At 56.1% G+C, this 12,752-nt stretch overlaps 3 protein-coding genes across 3 annotated transcripts; 1 reads left to right on the top strand and 2 right to left on the bottom strand.

The window, feature by feature from the left end:
* Positions 1-224: 224 nt before the first annotated feature.
* Positions 225-2,744, bottom strand: LOC102414175 (interferon-inducible GTPase 5). Its single transcript, XM_006048524.3, has 2 exons — positions 2,321-2,744; positions 225-1,059 (listed from the first exon to the last, which is right to left on the bottom strand). The coding sequence occupies exons 1-2, from the start codon at positions 2,742-2,744 to the stop codon at positions 407-409; spliced, it is 1,077 nt and encodes a 358-aa protein (XP_006048586.1). The 3' UTR covers positions 225-406.
* LOC123330141 lies at positions 988-6,043 on the top strand. The gene is made up of 2 exons (XM_044930697.1): positions 988-1,083; positions 2,463-6,043. The coding sequence occupies exon 2, from the start codon at positions 2,924-2,926 to the stop codon at positions 3,884-3,886; it is 963 nt and encodes a 320-aa protein (XP_044786632.1). The 5' UTR covers positions 988-1,083; positions 2,463-2,923; the 3' UTR covers positions 3,887-6,043.
* A 146-nt stretch (positions 6,044-6,189) lies between these two features.
* IRGC (immunity related GTPase cinema) lies at positions 6,190-11,889 on the bottom strand. Its single transcript, XM_025269232.2, has 2 exons — positions 10,063-11,889; positions 6,190-7,741 (listed from the first exon to the last, which is right to left on the bottom strand). Exon 2 carries the CDS (start codon positions 7,670-7,672, stop codon positions 6,278-6,280), a length of 1,395 nt encoding a protein of 464 aa, XP_025125017.1. The 5' UTR covers positions 7,673-7,741; positions 10,063-11,889; the 3' UTR covers positions 6,190-6,277.
* Positions 11,890-12,752: the final 863 nt, after the last annotated feature.

Genomic DNA, 12,752 nt, shown 5'->3' with positions numbered 1-12,752 from the left:
ATTACTGAGAACTGTTCACTGCCCTCTTACAGAAATGCTTCTGAACCCTTTGCCTCATCCCGCCCCCCTACCCTGACCTGCCTGGTGGACACCCTCCTGACTGCCCTCCCCAGCCAGGCAACTGGCTTTTCCCTGCCTTGTCACAACTTAGCATGCCTGTGTCTGTCCCATCCCCGCGATTCCCAGGGGGCTGCTGGTTGATGCGGGGTTCACCAGAAGAGGGAAAATAGGGGCCATGGCCAGAGAGGGCACAAGACCCAGGGCGCAAAAGCACGAGACAGCACATGGCTCAGTCCAGGACAGTTAGGAGCTGGAGTTTCTTCCTTCCCCTCCCCCAACACCCCCCCAGCCTGGGCACAGACAGAGCCTGCAGGCTCCCAGCCCCTCGCTGCCACCTCTGGCTGGCCTAGGCTCTGGGCTGGGACCACTGACCATCCAGGAGCCTGTGGTCGGGGTTGTCGAGAGAGGCCTGAACCAGCATGCTCTGGGCATCACTGACAGCCATGTCCAGGGAGGTGCGGAGCATCCGGTAGACGGTGGCGAAGGACAGGCCACAGGAGGCCAGGGAGCCCAGGATGGGCACGTTGAGTTTCTGGCTGAAGGCCGAGGCATCCCCGGAGGCCTGACCCAGCAGCTCTGCCACCAGCGCCTCGGTGACCTTGGTCTTCGGGCCCTGGAGCACCTGCAGGATCTTGTGCAAGGGCTGGCCCGTCTGCTCTGCCAGCCTGACGAGGGATCCCCTGTCCAGGCCGAAGCTGTGGCGGTAGCCCTCCAGGGCCCGGGTGAGCATGTACAGGTCACACGCCACCTCCGGCAGGCCTGGCACGGGCCTTGGGTTGGCCCTGCAGGCCACCGTGGCCACAAGCCAGGTGTGCTGCCTCAGCGAGGCCGCCTTCCGCTCCAGTGTGGGCTTGGAGACGTTGGGCAGGGCCACCAGGAATGCATGCCGCTTGTGACTCTCAAGGTCCCTCACCATCGACTCCTCCAGCAGGTGGAAGTCGTACTTGCCCAGCTCGAACATGGACAGCAGGAAGACCTTGGGGTCCCTGAGTCCCTGTGCTGCAGGAGACAAGGGCACCTTGGGTGAGTTTCCCCACTGAGCAGACCCAGGTGTCCTGACAGCTGCCCCTGTGTGTGGGGGAGGGGAGGGAGAGGGGGCGGTGATAAGCTGTGTCTACATACCATGCGGCTTAAGAGCATCAGCCCTGGAGCCAGGCTGCTTGAGTTCAGATCCCAGCCTCCCTCCTATTCGCTGTGTGGCCTCAGGCTAGTTACCATACCTACCTCTCTAGGCTTCCCTGTAAGTAAGTAAGTAAGTAAGTAAGTGAAGTCGCTCAGTTGTGTCCAACTCTTTGCGACCCCATGGACTGTGGGCTACCAGGCTCCTCTGTCCATGGGATTTTCCAGGCAATAGTACTGGAGTGGATTGCCATTTCCTTCTCCAGCGGATCTTCCCTTTCCCAGGGATCAAACCCGGGTCTCCCGCATTGTAGACAGATGGTTTACCGTCTGAGCCACCAGGGAAGTCCATGTACTTATCTGTAAAACAAGAGGATGGGTGTACCTTCCTCCTAGGGATGTCACGCTGGTGAAATGAGCTGTGAACATGGTGCCTGGCCTCTGGTGAGCCCCCAAGAAATGTTAGCTGCCCCCCGGCCCCCGGCCCCCGGCCCAGAGGTGTGTCAGTGTGGTGTGGGTGCATAGCATTTCCATTGGCCAGTGGGACTTCCCGGGTGGCACTAGTGGTAAAGAGCCGGCCTGCCAATGCAGGAGATTTATAAGAGACTGAGGGTTCGATCCCTGGGTTGGGAAGATCTCCTGGAGGAGGGCATGGCAACCCACGCCAAGACTCTTGCCTGAAGAAGCCCCATGGACAGAGGAGCCAGGCAAGCTACAGTCCATGGGGTTGCAAAGAGTCGGACACGACTGAGCGACTTAGCACACACACATCCTTTCTTTTCTTTAATGCAAGTGACTGGTCTCTATCATCTGTGACTGAAATGGCAGCTGTAAGCGGCATTTCACCAACAGGGGCCACATAACTTGGGTGGCCTTACCCCCACCTTGGGCCTCAGTGGGAAGATGTAGGGGAACCGGGGTAATCCCTCAAGAATCAAGCCCCCCCCCAATCGATGAATAAATAAAATAATTAAAAATAAGATAGATAGGAATTTCCAGGCAGTCCAGTGGTTAGGACTCAGCGCTTTCGCTGCCAAGGGCGGGAGTTCAATCCCTGTTCTGGGAACTAAGATCCTGCAAGCCGCATGGTGCGTCCAAAATAAATAAATAATAACCCAGCCCCCCAGAGCCTGCCCCTCACCCTCCAGCCGCTGCGCACAGTCATCCCAGATCTGGTTGAGCACCCTCTCCTCCGAGAAGGAGCTGGGGCGGCGGCTGCGGGAGGCGGCGATGTCCACGTCCACCTTGGAGCGGACGCAGTAGAAATGCTTGCCCCGTCGCAGGATCTCGAGAGCCAGCTCGGCGAGGTCGGTGGTGAAGCTCTCCGAGGTAATGATGAGGAAGAAGTCATACTGGAAGAGCTGCACCCGCTGGAAGTATTTGTCAGCCCGGAAGGTGGGGGTGCCAACGCCCGGCAGGTCCCAGAAGACGACACTGGGGTACTTGGGATGTGGGTACGGTGTGGGGTCCACGGTCATTTCTACCACGCCCGTGCAGGCCGAGTTGGGGTCCTCGTCCCCCAGCCCCCGGATGGCACTGACGAAGGTGGACTTGCCTGAGTCCATCCCCCCGGTGACACCGATGTCCCAGCCGGACGTTCTCCAGAGAATGAAGCGTAGATTGTAACTTGGCGGCGACTGCTGGCAGATCCCCCGCCTCAAAGGCCTCCTTCAGGGCCCTGGTGTCCTTTGAGAGCTCCAGGATCTTGCATTGGCTGAGGCATGATTGGAAGACCTCGCTGGCCATGGGCTGCCAGAACCCCAGTTCTCCGTCTTCAGGACTTGACCTTGGACAGGGAAGGGAAAGGAGTGTTTTCACTCTGAGTTGCCCTATCTTCTCTACATCCCTCAGCTTGCCCAGAGTATTTGTGGCATCACCAGTAATAGCGCTGAGGGTGTTACAAGATGCCAAGTCTGGTGCTAAGCGCTTTATTTTAATTCACATTTACTCATCACCGCCAGCTTCTCCTGAAGTATCCACAAATCCTCAAACCAGCTGGAGAAGGAATTTCCCTCCTTTCTTATCCACATTTGGCATTGAGAAAATAAATGGGGCCCAAGGTCCTCCCCTGGAGAAGGAAATGGCAACCCATTCAGTACTCTTGCCTGGAAAATTCCATGGACGGAGGAGCCTGGTAGGCTACAGTCCACGGGGTCACAAAGAGTCGAATACGACTGAGCGACTTCACTTCAAGGTCCTCCAGCTAATGCATGGGAAAACTGGGAATGGGGCTAAGGTCTTCTGGCCCAGAATTCAAAGTCTTAACTTTGAGGAAGGGGGCAGGGGTTTTACCACGCACCCAGCACCAGGATTAAGAGCTGGAATCTTCATCACTGGTAGTCATAGCTCGGGTTTATTTGAGGTTTACTCGGGGCCAGCCACTCTTCTAACCACATGCATGATTTTGTCAAGTCCATATGATGGGTGGGGCAGCCACGCTCACATCCTGGGATTGTGTGACTGTGTCTGGTCCCAGCCGTGCCAGGGATTTGCAGGGGTGACACCAGCCAAGTCACAGCACCCCAAGGCTTTTATTTTCCCCTCCGTGAAGGGTGGGGGGTGCCAGTTTCCTCACCTGTGGATTGGAAAGATGACTCCTCAGAACCCTCCAAGCCCTACTGTTTTAGGAAGACTCGGGGTCTTACTGCTGACGAGATTCAGGCAGAGGCCAGCTTGGGAAGGGCGTGGAGCATCGGGCTGCACTTGATCGTTATCTGTGGGTAGCTGTGGAAGGGTTCTGAGCAGGGAAGGGAGAGGTCCACTGGGGACGTTACCAAGAGCCCTCCTGGGAATTCCTTGGCGGTCCAGTGGTTAGGATACCACACTTTCACTGCCGAGGGCCCAGGTTCGATCCCTGGTTGGGGAACTAAGATCCCACAAATCTCGTGGTGAAGTCAGTAATTTTTTCCAAAGAGCCCTCCATGACCTTACAGTGCAGGAGACTGGGGCCTGGGAGACAAGGGGAGGGGCGGGGGCAGGACCTGGGTGGGCAGGGCCAAGAGCTGGAACAGGGGCTGGGGGTGGAGATGGGGAAGGGAGAGATAGAGGCAGAAGGGACAGGACAGAATGAGGCCACCAGTTGGAAGCAGGGGACAGTGGTCACCTAGGCGCTCTCTTTTAACCTCAGGCCCATTGTATTGAGAGCATGCCCAACCTTTCCATCCGAGCCACTTGGGGCCAGTGAGTCCGAGGGTCTCACATAGGGATGTGGGCTGTGCCTTTTGAGAATGGATTTGAAAGAGACCATCTTTCTTATGCATCTGAGAAATGCCTACCATGGGGATTTCCCCCTGGGCATCTGGAATATCCCTACCATGATCCTTTGTACCCTCTTTGGTGCAGAAAGGTCCATGTGAACCCCAAATAGTCCTCGCAGAGCCAATGGGAGGCCTTCTGGGAAGACAGGAATCTTTTTTGCAAAGCAGAGAGTTCTTCAGCAAAGAAATTTTAACACCCCAGGTAAAAGTGGACCCTCAGTCCATTTCCCAGAGTCAGGGGTAATTTGAGGCCCCTAGATGGGGCTAGAGGAGCTTCCCAGGTGGCGCAATGGTAAAGACTCTGCCTACTAATGCAGGAGACGCAGGAGATGTGGGTTCGATCCCTGGGTCAGGAAGATGCCCTGGAGTAGGAAATGGCAACCCGCTCCAGTATTCTTGTCTGGAAAATTCCAAAAACAGAGGAGCCTGGCAGGCTGCAGTCCATGGGGTCGCAAAGCATCATGTATGACTGAGCACGTATGCACACACACGTATGTACAATGAGGCTAGAACCATCATCAGGTCCTGGAACAGCTCAGGGAGTGTTAGTGAGGCCATCTCCACTGCACCAGAACCACCCTGTGAATTGCTCAAATCCCACCCTTCCTTGGACCCTCGTCCCAGTCCACAGATGCTCTTGGGGCAACCCCTGTCCTGTCCAAGTGCCCCAGTCTGGTGATTCCTTTTTAAACATGCGTGACCCTTGACTTGGCATGTGAGTTTTGGTTTGAGCAGATAGGGGGTCAGATTCACTTCTGTATCCAGCTGGAGAGCCCAGTACAGAGCCGAGGGGCTGTGGCAAGCAGTTAAGGTCCCAGGGCCGCCTCACTGTGTAATACATCCCGTGTATTTTGAAACCTCGTGCAGCTTCAGAAATCCCAACAGGTGCCCTGTCAGACCCACGGCCTTACAGCACCATCCCCAAAATTCGTTCCCAGCCGTGCAGCTAGGTACACACAGACCTGGAACCCCAGTCTCAGCCAATCACTCACAATCTTAGACCCACCCGCAGCATCCAAATCACCAAGGCTTACCAAGATCCCTCCCAGTCAGACACACCAGCAAGCTCATTCCTGCACGCATCCACATGCAGACACACTGGCCATCTTTCTGAAATGAGGCTTGTTCCAGGGGGCTGGTGCCTTCCCCGCCTCCTTTCTCCGTGGATGCTCATAGACACGCCCACCCACCCCCGCTCTCATTCTGTGTCCCCAGGTTCTGCACAGAGGCCAGTCCAGTGGCCACCTGGCTGCACCCTCCCTGCTCCCCACACCGCCCCCACTCCCCCCATCACTCACAGGCAGCAGAGCTGGCTCAGGATGTCCCATCTCCCTGGCATCTTTCACTCAGTTGGTTGCTAGGCACTATTGTGCCCAGCCCGGGGAACCAATTGGCTGCCCCTCCCCCACCAGAGCAGGCCTTTGGAGTTCTCAGAAAGGGACATGAGAATGCAGGCCCCAGGGCCCATTCAGCCACCCACCTATGTTGACAGTGGGCTCCTGGCTTGGCTCCAGGCCAGGTTGTCCTGTTGCCCCCAACGCCCCCCCTCCACCTGCCATGGCCACTTGGGGATCAGGGGAGAGAGAGGCTTTTTTTTTTTTTTAAGAGTCCTGCCCCACCCTCATCCACACCTTGAACCTCTGCCTCCCAAGATAAATTCCTATCCTCAGTTAGGGACTTGGCCCTGGGCCTCCCTCCACCTGCCTCCCTTAGCCCGCCCCACCCCGTCCCCACTCAGCAACTGCATCTCTCATTTTCACCACATTAGGCCTTTTTTGATTGTTTGGTGGGTTTTCAAAAGGCTTGGTTTGTGGGTGAGGCAGTGGGTAAGGGCTGCACTTTCATTTGTCTTCGGCCAAGTCTCGCTTCTTCCAGCTGTCCAGAATGTACTTAAGGAGGAGGCCAAGCTTCCCGCGGGTCGAGAGGGGGGCTTCCTCCATGCTCCCCTCCCCGGATCCCCGCTTCTCCACTCCGTTGTCACCAGCCGCCTCCAGGCTGACATCGGGCTGAGTGTCCTCCTCCTCCAGAGCCTTGATGCGGACGCGCTGGGCATCCTCGGCCATTTCGTTTAGGCAGCCCTGGAGCATGGTATAGACGGTGCCGAAGCTGATGCCCCCCGCCACCAGCGTCCCGAACACGGGGATACCCTTCTCAAAGGCCCGGGCCACCCTCATGGCACCATCGGACGACTGGGAGTAGAGCCGCAGGACCGTCTCAGGGGAGACCTCGTTGGCCAGCGGGGAGCGGATGACGGAGCGCAGGTCCCCCGCCTGTTTGCCCACCTGCTCGGCCAGCTTGGCCAGCGAGTCGTCGTCCAGGCCGAAGCTGCGGTGGTAGCCGCGCAGCGAGCGGATGAGCAGCGCGTCGTCGTAGGCGGCCGCCAGCCCGGGCACGGGCAGGGCCTGGATGACGCCGGACACCAGGGCCGTCTTGAGCACCTGCTCCTGGAGCATGTCCTTCTTCTTCTGCAGGGCCTCCAGCGAGATGTCCGGCAGCGACAGCAGGCCGGCGTGGCGCCGGTGCGCGGGCAGATCGCGCTCCCAGGTGGACATGAGCAGCGGGAAGTCGTAGCGCGCGGGCGAGAGGTTGGACACAAGGAAGACGCGCGGGTCGTGTACGCCGGCCCCGCGCAGCCGCTCGACGCAGTGCTCGCGGATCTCGCGCAGGACCGCCCCCTCGCTGAAGCCCGACGGCCGCTGCATGCGCGTGGCCGCCAGGTCCTCGTCCACCTTGGTGCGCACGAAATAGAACTTCTTGCCCTGGCGCAGGATCTCGGAGGCCAGGCGGGTCTCCACCGCGCCGCAGCGGCGGGGCGAGACAAGTAGGAAGAAATCATAGCGGCCGAAGTCCACCTGCTTCAGGTACTTGTCGGCCGAGCAGCCGGGAGAGCCGGCCCCTGGCAGGTCCCACAGGGTCACGTCTGGAAACTGCAGGTGCGGGTAGGGCGAGGGCTCTATTGTGGTCTCCACGACGCCGGTGAGGGCCGCGTCGGGGTCCTCGGCGCCCAGGCCGCGAAGGGCGTTGATGAGGGACGACTTGCCGGCCCCCGATTCGCCTGTGACCCCCACGTCCAGCCGGGTGCAGTCCGAGGAGGCCAGCAGCTCCCGGAGGCGGGAAGCGGCCTGCGGGATGTCGCCCGACTCGAAGGCAGTGCGCAGGGCCTCCAGCTCTTCCTTGGCCATGAGGATGGTGGTCTCCTCCTCCCCGGACACCGCTGGCAACTTCGAAGTAGCCATGGTGACTGGCGGGTCAGAGGGTGCGGGGGGGTGGGGGAGAGTCAGGGACGGACGCGTGGTCCTCAGTGTCTGCGGAGGGGAGAGCAGAAGGGAGCCAGCCGTTCAGGCCTCCTGGAACGTGGCGTGGGGCAGGGAGAGACACACCAGGGCTATGAAGGAAGTCTCTCTGGAGCCCCATAGCCCTCTCCTTCTTTAAAAACAAACAAACAAACAAACCCGGGATACCTTTTAGACAGGAGGTAGGGAGGGGGCTTTGTAGTCGGTGGCCCCAGGTTCCCATCCCATCTCTGACACTAACCTGCTGTGTGACCTAGGGCAAAACGAAGCACACCTCTCTGAGCCTGTTGGATTCTTGCTTAATGAGTGTAATGACTGACCTGCCTCCCAGGGCACTGAGGAGTCTTTGGGATAACCCTAGGAACTCCCACCATTTTGTGAGCAGCTTGAGACCCATGCCATCACATGGGGCCCCACATTAAAAGGCCCAGCTCTCCTGGGACTTCCCTGGTGGTCCAGTGGTTAAGAATCCACCTTGCAAAGCAGGGGATGGAGTTCGATCCCTGGTTGGGAAACTAAGATCCCGCATGCTGCTGGGCAAAAGGCTGCGTGCCACCTCTAGAGAGCCCAATTGACCCGACACAGCCAGATAAATAAATTAAAATAAATAAAATTTTAAAATAAATAAAAAACAAAACCCAGCTCTTGCCTTAATGCTCTTTTGACATTGACTAAAATTCTAAACATTCGAAGCAAGGGTGCTGCATTTTCACTTTCGACTGGGCCCTGCAATTTGTGTATGTAGCCAGGCCTGCAGTGGAAGGGGCTTTAGCTCAGCTCCTGGGCCCAGGAAAAGGGAGCAGTGGATCTTCCGCTGCTGCCTCTGCGGTGATTAGAAGCAGCAAGAAGTGATGGCCAAGGGGACCCAGACCCTGGAGACACACTGCCTGGGATTCCATCCAGGCAGGCCCCACCACACACCAGCTAAGAGACGGGGCAAGTTCCTGACCGCTGCCTCACTTTCCTCATCTTACAGATCAAAGCGATCTGCAAGCCTTATAGCAGACCACCTCCTAGAGCTTTTGAGAATGAAATGAGTTCATCCAGAAAAAGCACTTAACATAGTGCCCAACCCGGTATCTGTCCAACAGAACCCATTGTGAATTTTACCGCAGAGGCCAAGTACGGTTAGCCTGGCATTGAGCTGTAATATAGTTTTACTTTGATGTGCATTTTGAATTTCAGCTACACCTAGATAGACGTAAAATGATAATTAAAGTGCTGTAGCCAACTTATCAAATGAAATCAGCACCCAGCCACTATTTTGTTGACTATGAGAAAGTTTATGTTAATTTTTAGGGTCTGATAGAATATTTCATGTGTATTACCGTGGTATTCATACGCTATGTCTCTAAACTTTATTTTCAAAAGCTTAAGGCCCAAATAAAAACTTCTCTGGAAAAAAAAAAATAGTGCCCGACCCAGAGCAGGTGGTCTGCATTATCAGCATCACTGTTATCATCATTATTAATATTCCCGGCTGTGTGACATCCCTGCCCTCCTGTAGCACCTGCATGGTGGAAGATAACCTTGCCCACATCACAGGGCTTCTGTGACCATCATGAGCCCCATCACCTGTCTGTCTCTAGGTCACCTTTGAAGATATTCTTGGGTTCAGCCAGGCATGGGAGGGGTGCCCCCACCCTGGGCGTCTCCTTAAACACCCAGCCCTGCTTGGCAGGGCTGGCTAGGCTAAGTCCCCTCCCTCCTCCATGAGCCTGTCATGGTGGTCTCTCCTGAGATCCTTCCTCCTCACCTGGGAGCTTCCCTGGCCCTCCCTCTTCCCGATCACACACTCTCCTTGTCTATCGCCTCTAAAATACACTTCCTCATTGACTAAAGACTCTTCAGAGAACCCTGGGAGAGATGCTCAGGTCAGGGATCAGTGTCCCCATCAGATGGAGATGGATTGAGGTTCAGACTAGACATGAGAGGTCCCCACTCAGAGGCACAGCCCGGGCTCCAACCCAGGTCCTTCTGAAGAGCTGCTCTCCCTTCAATCACGTGTCTTTACCTCCCCTCTCTCTCCTCAGCTGCACCTGGCCCCATCCTCACCCAACCTTCTGCAGGAAGACAGTCCTTATTCCATTGTTCCCGCCAGGTCTAATCTCCCATCCCAGGTGGGGGCATTTCACCCTGGGGCTCAACCCAGTCCCTCCTGCGTCCCGACCCCTAACCCATCTCAGAGCGTGGTCTGGGTAGAGGAGAAGGGGAATCCTTGAATAGGTCTCAGTGCAAGGGGCAGACGGGCCAGTGGCCACTGGGGTGGACCGAGGGGCTGAGGGAGCTGGGCCTGGGATTGGACAAGGGGAGCTGCCCTTGGGGGGACTCACCTGCCCTGTGGGCTCTCCCTCTCCCCTTCACTCTCTCCGCTGGTGGGGCCTCCTCTCCTGTTAGCACAGGATCAGGGCCTGTTGCTAGGACCCATTATAGTAGCAAACCACAGCTTATTGGTCAGCCAGCCCTGGTGCAATAATGTGAGGGTGATGTCAGGGGGCGGGATCCCAGCCCCCCTGTGGGACCCCGCCCCTAGCTGTTCATGGGACCATCACTGGGTAGTCTCAGGCCCTTAGCCCCCCTCTACCCGCCCAGGGACCCAGAGAGAGCTTTCTGACACCAAGACTTGTTCAAAACCCGCCCGTGGTCTCCATCACCCCCAGCACACAATCCGAGCTCTGGCATCTGAGAATCTGGCCCTGCTCACCATCCCACCCTCTATTTCTCCTCCATCCCAGGACTCTAGTTTCCCAAACAAGTCATTCACTCTCCCTCCTTTGCACTGTCTACCCGTTCACCCACCTCACCAAGGGTGGTGTAGGCTCTGTGTGGGTGGTGATTAAGCTCAGCCAGCTCTGGCTGAGCTGGGAGAGCCCCGTGCAATTTGGCCTGTTCCTGGCCGGGACTGGTGGTCCATGGGGCAGTGGGGCAGCACCCACACCCCAATTCAGTATCTGGTTTCCAAGCTCCCTTTTGGGCTTCCTCCTTCCCTAGCATTTTAACATCCTCTGATGCTGGGAAAGATTGAAGGCAAAAGGAGAAGAGGGCGGCAGAGGATGAGATGGCTAGATAGCATCACTGACTCAAGGGACATGAACTTGAGCAAACTCCAGGAGATAGTGAAGGACAGGGGAGCCTGGAGCGCTGCAGTTCATGGGGTCTCAAAGAATCGGACATGACTGAGCGGCTGAACAACATTAACAGCAGTGTACCCTCAGCCCATCCTTCAAATCCCAGCTCGGGTGCTGACTTCATAACACTTTCCTCCTTTCTCCTGTCTCCCTCCCCTGCTTCCTCACAACCATTTAAAATGGCATTGAGGGGGCTTCCCTGGTTGTCCAGTGGTTAAGACTCCACAGTCCCAGTGCAGAAGTCGTGGGTTCAATTCCTGGTCGGGGAAGTAAGATCCTGCATGCTGCATAGCATGGTCAAAAAATAAAAATAACTTAAAAAAAATAAAATGGCATCTTTTAGTATGACAAAGAGGGAGATGGAAGCAGGGGGAGATGTGAATGAGAAAAGAAAGTTGAGGGGGGTGGTGGGAGGGAGGCTCAAGAAGGGGAGGATATATGTACACTTGTAGTTGGTTCACATTCTTGTACAGCAGAAAGTAACATTGTAAAGCAATTATCCTCCAATTTAAAATAAATTTTAAAAAAAGAAAAAGAGTTGGGATGGAAAAGAGACTCCTTAAGGAGGAAACAGAGGGAGAGTCAGGCAAGAATTCAGGGATGAGAGACTGAGTCAGAAAACCACCAGAGATACTCTCGGAGGCACAAGTTACAGACAGAGCAAAAAGATGCAGAACCACAGAGATGGAAAGCAAGGCGTGGACCCAGATGCGCACAGGGAAGAAGCCAAAGGTCTAGAGACCAGGACACAAGAACGCCAGCCTTCTGGGGGATATCTCTGGCTCTCCTCAATTCCAGCCCCCATCTCTGCACCTTCCAAGCCTCCCTTCCAGTCTAGGGAATCTTTTATGACAGTCTCCACCCTGGCTCTCCTCCCAACCCCTTCTCTGCCTAGGCCATGTGTCCCACCCTTACTCCCATTTCCTGGGATGTAGCCAGAAGCCCCCACTACCCAGAGGCCCCTGCTTCCAAGGTGGCACTAGGGGTAAAGAACCTGCCTGCCAATGCAGGAGACATAAGAGATGCAGGTTCGATTCCTGAGTCAGGAAGATCCCCTGGAGGAGGGCATGGCAACCCACTCCAGTATTCTTGCCCAGGAAATCCTATGGACAAAGAAGGCTGGCAGACTATAGTCCATGGGGTTGCAAAGGGTTGGACATGACTGAGCAACTTAGCACGCACACAGCCAGAGGCCCTGGCTACTCAAAGGGTTTTGCTGACAATCTGAAGCTCAATTCTGGAAAGAACCCTCCAAAAGAACAGCTGAGGAAGAGGTGGAGCCCCAGAAAGGAATGAGAGGGGACTCCCCCCTCACCAGAAAAAAAAAAAAAAAGGGAAGAGACTAGTTGAAGACCACACTGAGAATGGGAAAAGGGTACTCTGCTGACTACACCGAGTTCTTAAACCACAGGCGAGACAGAAATGCAGGTCAGCACACAAACTCATCCACATCCTCAACTGACTGACACAAACACAGAGACCAAGAGTTGAAAAAAGATCCTCAGACATTCCCAGACAGCACACACACGAACTAAGGTTTCTCCCCGCAAATCCAGACCCAAAGCCTGGCCCAGGAGGGAAAGGAAAGACACAAAGCCTCAAGTACAGAGTCATTACAGACAAGTCCAAAGCAGGCAGACTTAGAACAGCCTCGCAAGCCACACGCACGCAGGCACACACAGACTAGCAGACCAGAGGAGACCAGTCACACTAGCATATTCAGATGGCAGCCCCTGAAACCCTCCACGTCCATTCATTCTGCTCCAGCTCCTAAGCTGTGTGAGCAGCCACGAGCCAGGGTCTCCAAAGTAGATACATCAGGCTCTGCCCTTGGGAGCTCCCGGTTGGAGGAAAGGAGGGGGATGGTCACGGCTGAGGGTAACTCTGGACCAAGA

This window comes from Bubalus bubalis, chromosome 18 (assembly GCF_019923935.1).
Source record: "Bubalus bubalis isolate 160015118507 breed Murrah chromosome 18, NDDB_SH_1, whole genome shotgun sequence".
Taxonomy (NCBI): Eukaryota; Metazoa; Chordata; class Mammalia; order Artiodactyla; family Bovidae; genus Bubalus; species Bubalus bubalis.
The sequence above is the reverse complement of the archived record's forward strand: the minus strand, read 5'-3'. Positions and strand labels throughout refer to the sequence as shown.

Excerpts from the sequence above, each read along its gene's own strand:
- LOC102414175 (XM_006048524.3), bottom strand. The coding sequence starts at position 2,744 with ATGGACTCAGGCAAGTCCACCTTCGTCAGTGCCATCCGGGGGCTGGGG. Across the intron at positions 1,060-2,320 it reads CTGTGCGCAGCGGCTGGAGG|CACAGGGACTCAGGGACCCC; the intron begins GTGAGGGGCAGG and ends TGTCTCCTGCAG.
- LOC123330141 (XM_044930697.1), top strand. The coding sequence starts at position 2,924 with ATGGGCTGCCAGAACCCCAGTTCTCCGTCTTCAGGACTTGACCTTGGA.
- IRGC (XM_025269232.2), bottom strand. The coding sequence starts at position 7,672 with ATGGCTACTTCGAAGTTGCCAGCGGTGTCCGGGGAGGAGGAGACCACC.